We start from the raw sequence: 20,724 nt of genomic DNA on the forward strand, positions 1-20,724 counted from the left end.
ATTGTGACAAAAACTTTGATTGTCATATCTTGGACAGATAACAAACTGAAAAAGCTAAATAGTCTTTATTTACGTTTCTTTACCAAAATTTTAGCCAGGGAGACAGTTTTTAACACTCCCAGGTGGCAAAGGTGCGTCTGTTATATATCTGCTAAAGATCTGCTGTGTAAAAACATCTGCTGAATGTCTTAGAAAAGGGAGTTTTACATACATAACATTCTATATCTTCTTACAGATATTTTCTAGATCTCTATCTGACATAAGACATCTCAGAGACATATTACAGAAGCAAACAATCAAAAATACGCCTTTCAGATGTAAATGCAGACATCAAACGGATGTCTCCAAGATGAATGTGTGCTTCAGGACTATTTTATGGACTTGGTCAATAAATGTTACTATTTCGAATTGTTTGTACTACAGAGTAATGAATAGTTCTTTCCAAAATGGCCACCAGGGAGTGCCTTTTGACATTCTTTACTATTTATTCCTCAACAGCTGCCAGGAATAGAACTTTATAGTAATGTAATAGTAGCCCTGCATAGTACAGTATAGCAATCTCAACATTACCACAACGCTTTTCCAAGCTGCCCAAAATAGTTCAAAACTTTGATAAAATGCTACGCTAGCAAAGTGTTGTGCGTTTACCATATGTAATGTCCCACTCCAAGTAGCCAAAAATAGGTATTACATTCATTTAAATGGAGGCTAGCTATCTTATCATAGTACAGCACTCAAACAAGCTGAATACTGTGGTTCCTTTGTAACTGATAGCCCTGCTGGAGTGTGACCTGTATTTAGACCTCATCTGTGCAGTCAAAGACAGTCAGACTCTGGACAATATTAGCATTAAAGGTAACCTGTCGTGCTCTTCGACTTATTAATATTAGCCATCTATTTTGAAGGCCTGTTTACAGCAATAACGATAACTATAAAGTTTAACAAATCTTTTATATTTTACATAATAGAAGAGCCCACACTACACCTATAGACCACTTCACAAGATGTAAACACGGGTCCAGACGCACTTTTGTTTTTATTTTTATTTGTATTACTTTTTTTATCTTCCACATATAATTAAATCTAAAAGATGTTAAGTTGACATTTTATTAGGTCATAAATGTTCTGTTGGTTGTATCTTATTAAAACTGTCGGGAAGTTCTTCTAAACCAGCGCTGGATCCGCATTGTTTACGTTTGCCGAAGTGTTCTATAGTGATACAGAGGAACAATATTCTTTATGTGAAATAGTTGACTTTCATTTACTTTTATAAAAAGATATAAAATATAAATATTCAGTCAAACATCAAAACAAACGAAGGCTAGATGGTAAAAACAACGATTAAGGTCAGGAGATGTAATAAAGGAAGGAGATGAAAGGAAAGTGAGGATCTTTACCCCCCTCTCTCTCTTTTACCTCCACCTGTCTTCCTCTTCCTGTCTTTATCTACCAGCAGTGAGCCGGAGGGACCGCCGATTAGCTCTCGTCACAGATAAACCTGCTCAGACGCGGTTACAGCTTGTGAGAGTGCCTCAGTAGACTAAAAGTTAAGGACACAGATCAGGAAAGTAAACTTCTAGATCTCTAAGGACGTATACTATTTCCTGTACTTCAACAAGATAAAGCATAGCGATAGTGACATCATACTCATAGGTGTGATGCGTGGCGACATAAACTAACACATACCCTGAATGCACTGTAGAGTCACTTTCAATTAGCCTCTGCCGAATATATAAAGACACATTTTTCCATAAGACTGTCATGAGACTGTTTGTCTAGCTAAGTTGCTGACACAGAGATAACAGGCCAATGAACGTTCCTTTAATAACATCAGTCTAATGTGCAAACATAGCGCATAAATATCTGTGACATGCTGTATCGTTCTCTCTCTTAAAATAAAAGTAAACAGAGCCTTAGTGGAATTACTGGCTAGCTTCGAAATGAATACTGTATCACTAAAGCATTCAAATACTTACATTGTAGAGATATGGTAAGTAAATAAAATACAGTTAAATAAAATACAGTCAAATAAATAGACCAAGAGTTTGGATATGGTAGGGTGCAAGATGTTGGGTGCTATAAGAGGCATAAATTACAACCTCTTCCTCGGTCCTGTTTGTGTGTGGTCTTGTCAAGTTCCTTCGGGCTAGAGGTTTTGGCAATGCTTTTTAACAGTTGTTGTGCTCATCTACTGTCGATTCAAATCTTTTGTTTTTCTTGGGATCAAGTCTTCCAACTGGGTGTCCCAACATTGAGAGCCACTGTTACAACATCTATATCATCTGGCTACCATCACAGATAGATATCTGCTTTCATTTCGTGTTTATGATCACAATGCTCTGGGTTGTCATTGTTTGTCTTTGTGATACTCATTTTCTATAGACCACTTTCTATAGAGACTTACATTTGGCTTATTTTATCATAGCATATTATCGCCCTTTTTTCAGTCTTTCGTCTGAGGCCTTTTAAGACATATTCTTAAGAATTGTGTGGCCTTGGGCTTTGAAAGTCTTCGGGCTATCCTGGTTCTTTTGAATACTTACTTTTGGTTCCTTGAGTCTGTACACATAAGTATTCAATCCATGCATGTACATGTTGACATTTGTAAAGATGCTTCAAAATGAGCAAACAGCCAACATAGAGACTTGCTGTTCCTTATTGATCCTTGCTTTAAAGTGTCTTGAAAAGAAACAAATGTGGTATTCATTGTTAATGAGTGAAGTGTTCTACAGTGCTAAGGACAGCAGAGGGATAGCCTTAAGGCAATACAGATTACTCGAGCCAAGAGGGACTTTTCAGCTCATTTTAAAGTCATCTACAGGCAACACTTGAGATAATGAAGGCATTATATAAGTCGTTTTTTAAAGTAACATTTTCTTAAATTAATTTTGACATTTGTCCCCATTGAGTGTTTTGACTGCACATTTGGAAGACTATGGTACAATTTGTACACAGTTGAATCCACCCATCATGATTGAGCAGAGAACCCGTGGATGACATCACCACTAGGGGTCCGACTGGAGAGTGTCTTTCAAAATCAGGCTTATTACTATAAAGCCAGACTGTAAATAGGATTAATCTGTTTAATGCGGCCTTGAACCTAGATAGAGTGACGCAAGCCTAGAATCCAGTTTAAATTTGAGTAAGGGTGAAATACGTCTGCCAACATAAAACAACATGAAATGGAGAACAGTTGATGATTTCATAATATTCTATTATACTCTTTAGTATAATATAATATAATATAATATAATAATATATAATATAATATAAGAATAACAAATAATAACAATAATATCGGTAAAATAAAACATCGGTTGTGCGAAACAGACACAATTACAGTGATTTCAACAGTCTGCCGGTTTCTGACTCATTCATTGTCCATGCATTTAATTTTGTGTATATGGTTATTTATCTTATTATTATATGCATAGAAATAGATTGACCATAAATGTAATAAACCCATTCATTAACAAATCCTTTAAAAGAAAACGTCAAAATGCCTTGAATGTTTTTACTATCCATTCCGGCAAACAAACGATGACTGATAATCAAAGTAATTAAAATATTTTGAATTAGCTTTCACTTTAATATATTCATGTTAAATATATAAACAAAATCATTAAATAATTAATAAACAAAATATTTAACATATTTAAGTGCTTTTTTGTAGTGTGTGTGTGCCCTGCGATGGGTTGGCACTCCATCCAGGGTGTATCCTGCCTTGATGCCCGATGACTCCTGAGATAGGCGCAGGCTCCCCGTGACCCGAGGTAGTTCGGATAAGCGGTAGAAAATGGAATGGAATGGAAAGTGCTTTTTTGTCATTTTAATAATTTATTTATTTTTTGTATAAACAAACAATATGTGGCCCAAACTTTACTTTAGGTAGACCTCCGCAAAGAATCGTAACTTTTGAGTATAGTTTTGATTGAATTTAATACAAATAATAAACAAAGCATATTAATATAAATGAATAATGATAGAAATTAGATAATTATTTGTTATAATATCATCAAACACAGACCGTAAGTTTACTTCGTGCCAGCTCTTGCGTTGAAACCGCCTATATAGGTTTCATTTATTTTTACAGCAGTTTTTGTGTTGTTTTTGTGTTGGTCTTAAGTGCCTCATAATTAAATATTTAGGCACACATTTTTAAATTCTTTACAGAAATGTTTTAATAGTTTTAGTTTTAACTTTTGAACCTTGCTGATTATGGAAAGATGTTTGTTTGGTCACTCAGCAATACAGAGATCAAAATCAGTTTAGAGTAGAAAGCAGGAGAGGTGGAAAAAGTGAGGGAGGGGTACGGGAACATTCGTGCCAAGATCTGTGTGACCAACGGCAGCTGCTGCCCCTCTAATTACCCCTGCACCTGCTCAGTTGCCAATCGCCATTTTCCCTTTGTCTTATTGGCCCCTTTCAAACGAGCTCCAGAAGGGTTGCGATGCGATTGGCTGAGGCAAGACCATAATCTCTTAAAAAATACAGTTTGGGTGGTTTTAGAGACAATCTGAATCCAAGCTTGTGCATTAACGACGGGGACGCAGCTGCATAGACAAAAAGCAAAGCAAAACAAACTTTTTTGTCCTTTTTTGTCTTAGTTGTTTTTTGGTTTTTCACCAGCGTCCAGCACCTGTTAGGCTAAACACAAAAGCCAGTGGAAAATAAGCAGATGAGGTTTCTGATAAACAAAAGCTTCTCTTGGTTGAGTCAGAAAGAGTCCAGGAACAAAATGGCCAAAAATGGAAGTGCACTTTCTTTGCTATGATTTGCGAGGTTTAGCTGTGAGGCGCTGGATGCAGTTGTTCTGGATGAGATTGTTCTTTATTCATCTTTTTATGCTGATTAGTTATTTCTCTTTCTGCATCTGCTAACGTTGTTAATAAGTGAACAACTTTTTCAGAGAATGCTCCTTATAGTTGACGAAATGTTGTTTGGTTCTCAGTCATGTTTCATGGATCTTAACTTTGTCTCAGATGTTTCGCCTAAACTTTCAAAGTACGGTCTGGTGGTTTTGTCTATGAAGAATTTGACTTCTTACATGATAATTCTGATTTTGTTTACATTTTGAAAACAAACAGGACATTGTGTGTGTATTTGTGTGTGTTTGGGAGTAACAGTAGGGGGCGACAGTATAGAGTTCTGCATTTTGGCTCCTTGCCACGCTCCTTGTCGGCTCTCTTTGTTAAAAATAATGGCCCCACAGTCAACACGTGGACCACTGACAAATGATCCCTGGGTAACCAAAGCTCCTTCCTTGAGGTCATTATTCTTCTTCTCTCTTTCAAACACACACGCACGCGTCCAGATTCTCTCCAAAAGGCGCATAAGGCCTTCCCTTATGACTCGTATCCAAATTGTAGTCAGGCCAACCATAGTTTCTTTGCCTCATGACACACATTTAGTCAACGGAAATCAAAACTGACCCCATGTTGTTTCTAGTCTTATTATGAACACAATCTGTGCATGCTATTCTAAAGAATAAAGGTTGGTCTGTATCATAATCTTTCATCAAAGAGATCTCTCCTCACCCACCCAACCCCTTATAAAGCGCTATATTAATGCCTCATTCACTCAACTTGCTCTTCAATTGAATAAACTTAATTTCTTTTCAACCACATGTGATATGGTATTATGAAGTATTCCATGTAGTTTTTTATATATTTTAATAGCCGCAACCAATTCAGCACTCACTAAAATTGGATTATATCAGAGGCACACCGAAAACGTCCACCTCGTACCCGGGAAATGTGAGTCGCTCTGTGATGTTTCACCGCGGCCCCAAATACGAGGATGTTTATCTAGCAGTCTATAAACTGATGTTTGCCCCTAACTCCTTTAAAGAGGCCCTGAAGTGCTCTGCCTATATATAAGACAGCCACACCTTATCTCTGTCCATGTTTGGATGTCTCGAGTCCTTGGTATGAGGGGAAATGAAGGAAAAGTGGAGTTCTAAGTTTGGAGAAGGGATACAAGGACACTTAACGGCAGGAAAGGGACGGTGTTCTGTTTTGTGATGTGTCACGCTACATATTCCCACCACCTTGAGCCGCTCTTCCCAGAACTTCCTGTTGGTGTGATCTCTTGAAAAAAGATTCTGACCCCTGACTTGCACTTCTTCGCTAGATTATTTTTCTCCTCGTGCTTACAAAGAAGTAGAAAAATAAAACGTTGTCAAATAGCCAAATGGCACAGCATCTGTTGTTCTGTAGTGTTTTTTTTATTTTGTTCCACCCCAAAGCAGCCGGTCAACCAAACAAATACAATTACTACCGCTAACAGCCATAGCTGTGAGTACACAGAAACAAGCTTGCAGTCTGACAAATTCTGTCCCAATAGTGCATATTGGACATATTTAAGATATTATTATTGGAGGACTATATTCCCAGTGTGGGACGTCTAATTGAGAATTAGTGTAGCCAAATCATACAATCGCGTCAAATAAATCATGATAATTGCTCTGTTGCATTACTAGCATAGCAATGTTTCTGCTAATTACCCAGAAGGCATGACGAGGGTTGTAAGGTTATTGATAAAGGAACTTGTGGAGGTGAAATTATAATGCAATCATGTACGTTGCATAGAATGTCACTGTTTTTAACACAATCTCAAGTACAACATCAGTTTGGTAAGTTCAGATACTCTCATGGGCTGTTAAGACAGTTTGTTTTTTTGTGCCTTTTTTATCACAATTTCCCGCACACTATCAATCTTGCAAAAGTATCAAAATGTATTTAAATAAAACGTTTTGGTCCATGACCTTCATCAGGTATACCTTACTAAAGGTGTTTACTTACTTAAATCTAGTATGTAGTAAAATATGTTTTATCATATTTAATTAAACACTATTGGTTGATATTTGAAAAAGTTATCAATCTTGTTTTTGACACTAGAACACTGAACTTAGCTTATGTTTTTGAGCTGTTTTTGTAATGATTTTATCATTGTGATACTACTGTCGACGTCTACCATATCATGAAAGCTACATCAATTACCACCACATAAAAAAGTTCTCCCGGCACAAGAGTAATTTGAGTTAATAATTTCAGTGCCTCAAGCCGTTTCATCTTATTCCTGTGGCAATTTTATTTTTTTAAGTAAAAAAAAAAATTCAGGCCAATATTTTATGAGATTTTAAGTCATGATTCTGCTTCATCATGTCATGTCTCACTTGAGCTTGTGGCAGAGTCATGGCGAAGCCTAGGTTTTCATGTGGAGGAGGCATTACTACCCTATCGGCCTTCCATATTCTCTCTCCGGTCTCGTATCTGTTCCCGCCCTCTTGTCTCTTCATTATTGATTGTTTATTATTTCATGCCCTGCACCTGTTCGCTCTTGATTTGGTCCACTTTTAAACTGACCTCGTGTCTATTGTCTTGTGCTTGTTCGTTTTGCTTGTTTGCTCCATGTCTTTGAACACATTACGTCTTGTTTCTGCTTGTGATTCTCAATCAAAGTCAAGTCTAGTCTATGTTAGTTTATGCCAAGTGTTGTCAAAGTCCACTTTTAGTTAGTTTACGTTCCTGTGTTTCTGTGAGTATTATCCCTTTGTCCTTGTTGTTTTACCCCCTTGTGGGTCTTTTTGTATTTTTGTTAAATAAATATAATATCTTTGTTAATAACCACTTCACCGCTGCTGCCTGTGCTTGGGTTCTTCTGACAATTCGTAACTTTTAATGAAAATTAATGTTTTAATAGTTTAAGTTAAGTATAAGAAGCCAAAGTGACATCGCCAACTATTGACCTGGCTTGCATAATACAGCGGTTTAACTTGTTTTAGCCGATTTGTGTGAACAACTTTGTTGTGTGTATGTGATTTTTTTTTTTTTTTTAACTATTCCTTTAATACTTTATTTTTTGTTAAGCAACGTCAACGTAAATGAAAATCGGTCGCTATGCACTTGCAACTAAGAACAGGGGCCTTGTGTATGGTGTTTATATTTTCTAGACTGCATTGGACATTTTATTAATGGGAATTAAAAGCTTGTTAAATCTGAAATGTAAAATGAATCTGTTGGCTTGGCTCTTTCAGTTACTCAATGCCTCATCCTGTTAGTGTCGGAGTCATCTTTAGCTTCTTATCGGAGATGTGAACCAGCAGGCTATATATCCAAATCTTAAACAAACATTGCTTCTGTGGGTGGGAGGTTAGCTGTACATCCACCACAATATAAATTACACAGTTACATCTCGAGCTGTCGGCACATTTCTTTTGTTGAACTGAACACACTGCCATACTGACCAGCCCTAATGGCTAATGTAACGCTGAATTTCTTCTGTCACAACCCACTGACATAAACTTTACCTGACAGCAATTGACAATTTTTGGCCTTGCTATCCACTTCTCTGACATGTGCTATAAGAGATAAAATGGTCTGTTCTGCAGCATCATCCATCAGGGTTTCATGCTTGGAATAAATCCACAGTCATTTATTGTCATTGTACATACTGTACTAGAGACATCCAACAATCACAGCTAGATAAACCATAATAGAAATGGATTAAAGGGACGTTCATAAGCAACTGTCTCTCCCAGCAAAATAGAGCAATAGCACACATTTGTAGTTGAAACTGTAAGTGATGTAACTGTGAAAGAAGTCTACTAAAAATTTAATTTAAAGCAACCATACCGCCGCATGACTTCTAAACCGTAGAGTAAACTTGACAAGACTGAAAAGATATTTAGAATAGGCGGCATAAATCCTAAGCCTGTTTCAACACGTTAATACCCAAAACAATTAATCTTTCCGATAACAACTTCTGCATTTAGCCTGGCTAGCGAGCACGTTTCGGAAAAGAGTGGCTGACGGCCGGTGTATTTATTAAACAACATTCCAGCCTCACTGCATTTGGAAACGCCTCAGGGGAAGACTTCATTTCACTACTGTTTTATTTTGGCGCCCTGAAAACCACACCACACGGGCGGGTTCAAGGTCCGGCTAGACACTTCATCACATGAGTACTTTAGGACTGTCAGGTTTTTCAGGTGCATGGGAAAAAATGCGTTTCGATGTTACTGAAGGAAAAGGGAAGTCTGAATGACAAGAATTGCCTTTTAGGAAGTGATGAGTATTTACAAGTCAAATTTATTGCTTGAGGTTATATTTTTATTAGTAACTGCCATGGGCTTTGCTTTTTCCAGCTGTTCAATTACTAAAAATATCCAACTTCCTTTACCAAACCAAAATATGGGAGTCCCAATAGTGGAATAATACTAGGTAATATAATGCAATATATTAAATATTACTATTCCACATATTTGAATCAAGTGTTTATGTTTTTCAATATATGAAAAGCGGCAATTCCTTTTGCATTATTTCATTTATAATATGAAAATAATACCCTTACAAATAGGCAAATTAACTAAAAACCCGTCTTAATGCTGTATTTAAGTCCACAAAGCGTAACTCTCCAAAGTGCATATGACATTTATACATCACCGCAGGAAATTATAGTTTCAATGGCCAGAATAAAAGGTTTCACAAAGGATATTACTAAAGCGGTCAGGTTTGAAGTTAAACAGATGACAGAAAATATCAGTGTATTTGAACTAAGTCAAGAAAGTGTATATATACTGTAGGCCTAAGTCTATAATATAACTCGTAGAATAATCATAGTCTAATAAATCATGAGCTTTTGGTCTCTCTGATTGTAGGGAATTTATTACGGTATATGACAACTTGAATACGGTCTCTGCTGTAAAACCTGTCCTGATATGCATGGATGGCAACTGTAATACCCAATGAAGGCCATGTTAGTGTACAGTATGTCAAGTGTTAGTAATCCATTCTCATACACACACCGGCATAATTTATAGGCATGCAATTTAGGTGGACAGGTATCTCAAATGATCAGGATCCACAGTGAAAGCCGTGTCATAAGAGTGGGTTTGTGTGTGTTATTGTGTAAGACGTGTTAATGTGTATACCGTACTTGTGTGTTTTAAGCTCACAGATGCATGAGAAAGTTTCATCATGTATTTAGGCCCGAGGCACTCCAAACGCGGTTTCTCAAGATAAGAAAAGCTCAAATTACCAGCAAGGATTTATGGCATTTGTATAAATGAGTCACAAATCTTTCAAATACATCTTAAGCCTCATTCTGTAAATGATTCACAAATGTTTTTTTTTCTTGCCTAATCAAGACAGGCATAAAAAAGCAAACTTTCCTGAGTTTGTAATTCATTGTTCGTCCATTAAAGGTGAGCTGTCCGATTTCTCATAGCCGTTGTTAATGTTCAAATCAGCAAAACAGACACACATCTACCCCCATCGTTCACTTTAGTTAGCGCTCGGCTCGAATAATGTCCATCCTGTAGACTGTGAACCTTAATGCTGATTGGCTACAAGGTTGTTTTGGGTACTGGGCCTCACTTTGTCGAAACAAGTATAATTCGGTTATCGGACACCCGATAAGGTTAAGGTTATTATGTCAATGTTATAGGTGTACATATTTCAGGGTATTCAAACACGAAAAAGTAGATTATCATATCATTTTTTGGGGGGATGAACAATCAACTTAAAGTGGTGATATGACAAGGCTTAAACAATTACTATCGTTACACGATTTAAGGTTAAAACCTGATTTACAACATACCGTGCATGTTTGTATCTCTTCTTTGCCCCGCCTCTCTGAAACGTGCAGATTCTTTACAAAGCTCGCCACTCTGAAAAGCCAGGTGTGCTATGATTGGCCAGTTAACCAGTGCTAGTGATTGGTCAAATATTGCAAGGGTGTGACGGAAATGTAACGCCTCTTTCCAAATTTGGAACATCAGGTTCCAAAGCAGTTTTAATGACATGTACGCCACCTTTCTTGCGAAAACATTTGGGTGGTCTTCGTCAATGTCACTTATTCACTAACTGACGTGGATTTATGGGACTGTGGTTACACGAGGCATACCAGGCAGGTCTGGGTGAGCATTCGCTTTTAGATAGAGTTCATCTTTTGTTCCGACACTTACATTTTCGCAAATTTAAACTCAATCTTGCAATCGTACCCTTTTAAATTCATCCTTCAATGAGAATTCTGTCATCATTTGCTCAGCTTCTTGTCATTTCCAACCTGTATGACTTTCCTTCTTGTACAGAACAGAAAAGATGATATTTTGAAGAAAGTTGGTAAACGAATAACACTGGACTCCATTCACTTCTATTGAAAGGAAACAAAACCAGCTAACAACATTTTTTTAAATGTCGCCTTTTGTGTTCTGCGGAAGAAAGAAAGTCAACCCCTTTTTTTTATAATTTAAAATTATTTTCAATAATTCACCCTCTGTACTGTCTGTGGAAGTCAAAAGTAGATATTTTGAGAAATGTGCATTTGTGTCCATACAGTGTAAGTCAATGGGGGCCAGAAGTGTTCGGTAACAAACATTCTTCAAAATCTCTTCCTATATTTTCTACAGAAGAAAGAAAGTCATACGGGTTTGGAATGACATGAAGGTGAGTAAACGATAAAACAACCTTCATTTTTGAGAGATCTGTCTCTCCAAGAGTCAAAGTTTGATGGAACTCTTTTTGCCCTGCTTGCAGAAAATATATTGAGTAAGCAGTGACCGTACCACCGAGAAGTAAAATGAGTGGATACGCGCACACACACTTACGCATACACGTGCATTCTTTGATTTCTCGGTGACACTACACCATCGAAGAACACTGGTTCAGCGGTGCATGTCAACGCCGGACCTTGTGAAGCCAAGCCACAGATAAAGTTACTCGCGTACGCACGCGTAGCGAAACGCATCCCACACGGCAGACAGATAGCGGCCGGGGAGGCTACCCTCAATTGCCACAGAGCTCAATTAGGATAAATGGAGCTATCTCTGGTGTGTGTGACCTGCTTCTATAATTAACATGATGACAGCATTACAGGCTGCTTCATGTATGCGTGAGACGCGAATGCCTAGACTATCCAACGACTCTCACACCCCCAATCACGAACACGTACATGCATCGGTACATCAAAGGTGCATGGTATGCCTTTATGTATAAGCTGTATGATTCACAGAGTATATTTAGAGCGGGAGCTATTCTGGATCATGCACTTTAAAAATGCTTTTTTGACAACTTTAAAGCTGCAACAAAAATAAGCAAAAATCTGTTATCGAGCAAGTGCATCAAAATCTGTGTTTAAAACTGTCTCTTTACTTTCCCCCAGGTCACAATGGTAAGCTTATAATAATTATCTATAATATAAGCTGTCAGGTTTGATTTCACAAAACATTTAGGACTGGTTTCATAGACATTGCCTAGCTTAAGCCAGGACTATGCCTTAGTTAAATTAGGATATTTAAGTCGCTTTTATTAAAATGCCATTGACAAAAACATTACTGGTGTGCATCTTGACACAAAACAAAGGTAATTACATGTTTATTGCTAATAAGATAAGTCAAGGCATTTTATTTTCAGTTACGACATCTCAAACTTTAATTTAAGTCTTGGACTAGTCCTTAGCCTTGTGAATCTGGGCATTATAGTATGACGTAATGAAAAGTTTTAAACAGAGATGGCGATAGAGAGGAAAAAATGATGGATTGCCAATGTAAAGTCTCACAAATTCGTAACTATTTTACGAGGGGCTAATTCTTTGTATTTGTTCTTCGAAATTGTGTGTTTTAGTAAGATTTGCTTTCGCGCAGGTGACGGTTAGGTTTAGGGGTGAGGTTAAGAGAGGTAATTCGGTATAGATTTTTTCTAATAATCGTACGTTTTTGTTCGATACGCATAATACAAATTTTTACTAAGTATCCGCCTCGTAAAATCGTAATGAATTGGACTGTCTCTTTAAACAGGCTGTAATACAAAGGGATTGCAGTTTGTTGTACATTTATTCACAATAAGACCAGGAATGTAAATTAAATTTAATTCAAGTCAATTAAACCCCTTGAAGCGCTAATGTTATAATTTTCGGACTCACCCAGTAGTTGTACTCCTCGTGTCAGACCGTACACGTCGATGAGAGCCCACAGCGGCTCTGTGGTCCTGACGCCACTGAAGAACAGCATGGGGCTGGAGTCGTTGATGCGATAAAACACTCTCCCCTTCTTATCCACCCAGAAGGAAATGAGGTTTCCTTCGTTTGCAAACTCTTCAGGCAGGGCCTTGGCCCAGAAGCCGCTCTGAGATACCAGGTCGGGGCAGGCGTATTTGGGCAGGCTGTCGGGGTTGATTCGAGACGGGTCTTTAGAAGTGAATCCAAGGCGGAGAGCTCCACTCCAACAGCATTGTTTTTTAGTGATCTAGAGAGGAATAAAGACAACATTCAATGATCCTCGTAGTCTTTTTAAAAGACACATTAAACACAGTCTACCAAATAAACGCTTTAAGTCTTTTTTGGCATAGCTAGAGTTCAGCGTTTTGAACCTTATGCAAAACCTGCATATTCAAATGTTCCCCAAAACGTTTACTCTCATGTAGAAAATGTAATTCTATTGAGAAAGACAAAGTCTAATAATGGAAAATAATGAACCGCGTAACTCAAAAACAAGTTTCGGCATTCATTTTAACTTACATGTGACATTTTGAAGCTATTCATACAATTATATCAACGTTTCAAGCCGAGTAATTGTGACCGTTGGGGCAGGGGGCACGTTTTGTGGTGGTCGTAAATGGCTGAACATAAGGAACAATTCAGGGGTTGCATGAGGTAGTTGTGTGGTGTGTTTGGAGTAGAGGAGCTCTGTTTTATTTGACTTAAAGTAACAACTGCCTAGACTCCAGGAATGAGAACTACAAACATGTCAGGAACACGGTGAGTTATGTCGGAGCGTCCATGCGCTCATGAGAATATCAAGATATGGAGAAACTGGACTAGTGAGTGAATGAATACACACATAGATGTCTGCATTGGTTGAGTAACTGGTTAGGCGAGGTTGTGTGGCACAGTCTGGGTTGGAGTGTTTATTTTGCTTTGTTATTGCATCAACAAGCTGGCCTGGTAATGTTTAAACACGCCTTTGCCACTTCATTTTTGCAACATTTGAAATACCTTTTATGCTTACAGTAGATGTTTTATTCTTGCCCTAGATTTCCAATCTTAAAATATACAGTAACCATTCATGTGTACGAAAATGAAAATCAAGGTAATATAAGTGTTATTATTGTGCTATTAATCAAGCTCGAACTATTGGAAAAATATTTGGAATAATTGACAAGAATAATACAAGTCCTTATTTAAGAAATTTGAGTGGAGAATATTGCATGCCAAAAGATAAAATAATATATTGTTACACCCAATGGCCTCTTAAAGATCCTCGGAAGTGTCCGTATCCGCCCACGCACGTCTTCCCCCCATAAAATATGTCGGCTCTACACACTTTCTCCGAATATTCCAACATTTCCAGTCATCCATTTTTCCTCACCTTTAAGCGGACCTGCTCATACTGAGATATTGGTCGATTGCTGAATGTGATGGCGTTGCAGAAGCTGGCCTGGCGTTTGACGCTCTTCTGTGTCAGATCCATGACGATCTGAGAGCCTTTGGCATTACGGTGGAACAGGAGGGGGCTCACGGGTACACCTCCGCATGGATGCAGGTTCAGACAGCGCTTGGGTTTGTGGTGACACCTGTGAATAGTTGAGGGGAACGGTCCTCCGAAAGAGTCTGAAAAACATAATTTACAAAATATGAAGCTACAACTGTGTTTTTTTTCACTCAGATGTACTCGTGTTTTAACCCCAGGCTAAATATGACTAAGCCTGGACTTTACTTTCAAATCAATGAACCGCATAAAAAAGCATCAGGCTTTCATTGTCTGAAACAGTTTCACACTAGGGCTCCTGTAGCACATTTTCACTGGACAAAGTGATTTGCATCAACATATCTGATTCACTTTGCATCACCAGTTTCGGTCCTAAAACAAAGCCAATTAGAGGCTGCAAATAAATAATAAACTGACACGTTGATGGGATCCAAGCAAGAATCTAATTGTTTGACTTGATACACCCACATGTCAAAAAATGTTTCCACCCTTAAGCACCTTTAAGTTACGACAAGTTATACCAGAAAATGCAGTTGTGGTAAAACTGCACCACAACCTGGCTTTAGCAGAGTTTTACTAGGTAATGGTATAAATATTTAATTTGGACAAATACAAATAGTAAAGGTAAATACAATTAAGTGAATTTGAATCAAGGTAGTTATATAATAAGGTACAGCATATATTTGCTCCAAACCAAAGAAAATACCGGAGCATCTAAGAGTGAACTATATTTTAACTTCTCCTTTAGAGAGTATTTTCGTCTTGTTTTCCTAGAATTAAATAAAAAATCTATAAACCAAGATACTTGAAAGGAAATCTGCCAATGGAGTGAAAAATTAACCTTTTGCTTGTTTTAAGCATAAATTCAATTAATTTTAATGTAAAATATTTTTTTTCTAATATACTTAATTTAAATTGTTCCTGTTAGAAAAAATACATATTTTGTCCATTGCTTGTTTTAAGCACAAATTGACTTAATTCTCACCTTTATTTTTCTATTTTTGCTGGTTTAAAGCATACTTAATTTTGATATTTTCTTCCTGAAAAAAAAGAGTTTTCTCTTTCAGCTGGTTTAAAGCATAAACATACTTTTTTTCAGAAAAACAAAGATGTTTATTCTTGTTTACTGAAAGAAAATATTTAAAGTAAGTATGTTTATGCATAAAACAGGCAAAAATATCTGCCAATGTTTTAAGCATAAATCCACTTAACCTTTCCATTTATTTTTCTATTTTTGCTGGTATTAAGCAAAAACATAATTTTTTATATTTTATAAGAAAACAAAATATTTTTACTTTTCAACACATCATGACAAAACTGCTAATTAAATCAAGATTGCTACACAGAAAAATATGCATATTTTGTTTCTTGTTGGTTCAACTTTTAAAACATAAGTTACCTAGTTGATATAAATTTGCTCAATTAATTTGATTCAAGCTTGTGCTGACTAATATTTTTTGGTTGAATTAATTCACAGGTGACTTTTTTTAGTTGAACCGACATTTTTTTCCAGTGTAGTAAGGATTTTCCTTGCACTCATCTTATCAACTACAGTATGAAACTTTCAGTATTGCAAATACTTCAGAATCACTACAATCATTAGAGACACCCGCAGAAGGTTCCAAGTTTTTGACTACCACTGTCCTTGCCGACTATCTCTAATGATTCATGTCCGGCATTCACTTAGTCTGCAATGTGCTCCTTTAACTGGATAACACACCATCACAGGTCCGTAATGGGCCAGACACAGTTGGAGGAGTTTTCACCGACACCAATCAGCTTGGCTATTGTGGCTCCCTAGTAGTAAACTGATAGTGGCCAGTGACATGTTTCCTGAGCAATGCAGATAACAGTCACGCCAGTCTCAAGAAGAGACCTGTCCTATGAACAAAGACGAGCCATCTTTTCTATATCTGCCAGGCCTTGTGCAAAACCATTTTACGACAAAACTTTATATTGTAAACGCATTAATAAACCGCAGATGTCTCATCAGTATTGTACGTTATGTCTGGCTATGTGTGCGTGTGGGCCGTCCTGTTAGCAGACGGTCATTGTGCATCCCTGCTTCAGTCTGAGCACTCTGAAATGAATAAATTACCAAACAAGAGCTACAGCTGTCAGACAGAAAATGGAGGTTAAGTAGCAGCTCAGGTTTCTTAGCAACAGTGCCAGAGAGAAAACCTTTACTTTACTGCTGATCTGAGTTCAGCGTTTTTGCTTTCTCATAGATCTGTCTGGGTAGAGATGAATCTCAGGAAGCCGGTCTTAAATCAGCTACATTATCGTGTTAAATGTTTAATAAAACAAAGATAAATGAAAATAAAGACTGCTTTGTAAATCCAGGGTTAAATATATTTGTTGCAGAATGAGTTTTATATCATGAGTTGGCACGTTTATATAATCTATGGGTTTGGACTGTAGTCCTAACTCACATCTAAACTTTGATCTCGATCTTGTAGTGCTTGGAAAGGCAAGAATTGCTATTACAGAACCCCCTAGCAGCCAGCTACAGTAGTAACCACCCAGAACACCATGGCAACCATCTGGCAATCATTCACAAACCCGAGCATCAAGACTTTGAGTCTCACATGAGCAAGCTCCTCATCTTACTTTTAGAAAATGTAGTAATAAAAATAAAACTTGAATTTGGAGTGATTGTGAGGTTGTGTTAGCATCTGTGTACATTTCTTAATAGTTGATGTTGTCATCGTTAACTTCACTATCTGAGATTCATACAGAAATACAAACACATCATATGTAATGGAAGTCAGTGATGCAAATGTTCTCCCGACATACAACAGATTCTGCTCTGGGCTATAATACAGATGCATAATAATGCTGCCATTTCTATGGTAACCACACTCTTTTGTGATATAACCATTGGGCGTAAGAAGTCTGTTACATAAGATCAACTCATGATGAGCAGCCATATTTTCTCACCCTCATGCCATCCCAGATGTACAGTAGCGGCCACAAGTAAATGTCTGGGGAATGTTTCAGGAAATATGGGTTGTATTTGAATATACAAAAGAAAAGCATAAAAAAATGTTAACAAAATAAAGCTTTGACTACAATTTGATCTGTTTATAATGCTTGTTGGTCCTCTCGCAAAGTAATACTTTGTAGCCCTTAAATTTTAAATACAAATAATTATAAAAATAATAAAAAATGTTATAAAATTAATACAAATTATTATAAATATTATAAGAAATATGTTATGGATGAAAGCTTCAGTTTACACTCCAAGTACAAATATGGAACACGAATGCAAACAAAGTTTTCAATATTATATTTAAATAAAATTCTAAAAAATGTAAAAAAAATGACTTTAACTTTCCAAAAGTGGCCTAGATGATGACCTTTGTTTCGCACAAAATGGTTTAGTTTTCTAATAACAATATCTTTAATTTTATGTGAATATAGGTCCCAAGATGTTAAAGCTCCAAAATTCACATCCAATACTATGATCATCAAAAATAAATGTCTTCTGGGATTGCACGAAGATGAGTAAATCATGAAAGAATTTTCTAATTTTAGGGTATATATCATTTATTTTGTTTTGAATTTACGTCGAAAAACATATTATTTTACGTTCCTATTCTGTTCTGTGTCAGTGTTAGATTCTACAGGGTTTTTGCAATGCTTCAACATTCTTTTCAATTTCAGAAATGGTTTTAGTCAAGGACTCATTGGGGTGGTTTTTCCGGTCAAGAATTATTTTAAACCAAAATTTGGCCTTAGTTAAAAGAGAATATGCAAGTTGTTTTCAAAAACAAACTTCACAAAAACATGACTGGTGTACATCTTGAGACAAATCAATCACACAGACATATTTTAAGATATGTCTGTGCAAGTAGTTTACGATCAAGACACCTCTAACAATGAAATTAATCTGGATTAGCCTTGAACCCTATCTGGGAAACCGCACCATAGTGTAATAAACTGATAATACAAACATTTATGTTCCTAAAATGTCAAGTGCAGGCTTTAATTGAAAAGGAGTGTAGAAATGACCTAAGAAGCACAGTATTCATACAGTACTACTGTACTGTATGAATTGCTTTATTTAACTCGTCTGTCTCCTGGTGCCAGTCAGGCCGTGTTTATAATCGCTGTGTGGAATAAGCTGCGAGTGTATTTCTAACCCCATTACAGTCTCATTACCATGAGCACCTGTTCAGGGCTGGAGGTCAAACAATGTCAGGTTTTGGGTAAACATGCAGCCTCAATTCACGTTCAATGCTGGTCCAGCGGAGCATCCCAAGGGCATGTTTTCCAAATATACAAATTGATCCAAACTTTTGCGAGAGAGTATTTGAGATTATTTTATTGTACATATCCCAAGAAGGCTATAGTTTAGAGCAAAAAAGACAGTTAAATGCCTTATATTTCCTCAGTTTCCTATGTTGCATGTGAACACAAAGAGGACTGTAACAGCCTTAGGCTCAAGTGTGAATATGTAAATAATACAGAAAACCAGTTCATGTGATATGATCATTATTTACTCAGTCATTTGCAAAAGTGTGTTAGAAGTGTCTCTAAAGGTTCCCATGCAGCAGGTTTTTATCATGTAAAAGTAGCACTATAACCAAAATCTATTGAAATTAAAATTTAATTCCAGAAATATGTTTTTAATGTAGATATGTCAAGCACTGACTTTATTTTGAAGTGAAAATTTCATATCAATTTTCCTGTTGTTTGTTATATTTAATATTTGTACTGTATTTATACGTTTGCGTCTGAATCTCTATGTAAAGTGGTTTATTGTATTAGATGGCAGAATGTAAATAATCTAGATTCTATTTGACATTAAAAGATTGTCAGAAAACCTGTGACTATACAGTATAATGTAGGTGCAAAACAGACTCTTCGCTGGTGTACATGCAATTCACACACGTTTGAATAAAAGTAATCAACAGGGAAATTGCGGTGTACTTGGCAACCGCAATGTGCAAATCCCTTTGAGGTGAGAGACTCATCATGTGACCACACACCAACCGGCTTGGCACTATATCCTCTTGGTTATTCTAATGAATATCATGCTTCTGTCATTGGTTAAAATAGACAGGAAATCATCGAGAGAGGGTCCAAGACCAGCCCAAGCACATATCCCCTGGGGATATCTGACGTGATAGACAAACTGTCACATATCAAACATCAGCACAAGAGGATCACTTCAATTCGTACTTACACTTTGAACAACAGCTCAAGTCTGAAGGCAGACACACAGAGTCTCCACTTATACTAAACAGAACTTTTCAATAATACTGTATATCCTAACATTGCACTCGTAGATCAGATTGTTAAACATTATTTTTGAAATTGTGAAAATCAAACGTGTCTTTACTCCGAAGGTTTAATTTTGAGTCTTCTATCTAGGCAAATAAAATATGATGCTCGTGTTGCATGTAAAAAACTAACAATAGCTTGTTGACCCAAGCTTCCATTTAGTATAACCATGAATAACGAACATGTACAATCTTAATTTTTTTTATTTAGTTAGTTTTTCCGAGCACCTGAATCTAATCGAAATTAACAACAAAAAATGAATATTTTAGGGTTATGATGATTCACAATATCGTAAAACATTACTTTTTTGCATGATTAAAAAACTTTTGGTTTTTAATTTTTGATTTTAAGTTCTTGTATCATCATGGTAGTATTTTTTATGTATTATTAAAATAAATGTATTGACATGCTTATTTAAAAAATTGACTGGATTAAAAAATTACATATCTTCGGAAACAAAATGTCTACAAATAGTCAATTTTTTGTCTTATAATTATAAATTATGTATTTATTTATATTATTTATTATTATTTAAGGAAGCAATACAATGGGCATCTTTTTTACAAGTTGCATCCATTTCCTGCTGTTCTGAGGTCAGTTCAGCATCGTTTGGCATGTGCAAAGATGCATATCTTTTTTAAATTAGGTTGTAATAAAGATAACATCAGTTTCCATCTATTGTTTCATTGTATTCTGTTGCACCTGTGTTCACAATCATGGTCCGAACACAATAAGCAACAATGTGGTCGCGTGGCAATACCTTAAGCGAGCGTTGTGGATATAGGCCTAAGCCCTGGTCTTCGGCCACGGCTCGCTCCTGGGTGATCCGATCCGTACATAAACACCAGCGTGATGTGGTGTCGTTTAATTTCTGCAGAGCGGGGGGTGGAGGGGGGTTAAATGACTCATCAAGGATGTTGTGCTTTGCCAGTTGCGGTGGATGGTTA

The 20,724-nt window shown here is 36.7% G+C and overlaps 1 protein-coding gene across 2 annotated transcripts in view; it reads right to left on the reverse strand.

Annotated features, from left to right (window-relative positions):
* Positions 1 to 20,724, reverse strand: part of neurl1aa (neuralized E3 ubiquitin protein ligase 1Aa) — a 57,181-nt gene that overhangs the window by 10,816 nt on the left and 25,641 nt on the right. For both annotated transcript variants that reach the window (XM_056730722.1, XM_056730730.1), the window contains exons 2-3: positions 14,369 to 14,610; positions 12,925 to 13,246 (exon numbers count right to left, since the gene is read on the reverse strand). In XM_056730722.1, coding sequence (XP_056586700.1) covers positions 12,925 to 13,246; positions 14,369 to 14,610 — 564 coding nt within the window. The remainder of the gene's footprint in view (positions 1 to 12,924; positions 13,247 to 14,368; positions 14,611 to 20,724) is intronic.

The sequence above is a fragment of the Triplophysa dalaica genome, chromosome 2 (assembly GCF_015846415.1).
Source record: "Triplophysa dalaica isolate WHDGS20190420 chromosome 2, ASM1584641v1, whole genome shotgun sequence".
NCBI classification, from domain to species: Eukaryota; Metazoa; Chordata; class Actinopteri; order Cypriniformes; family Nemacheilidae; genus Triplophysa; species Triplophysa dalaica.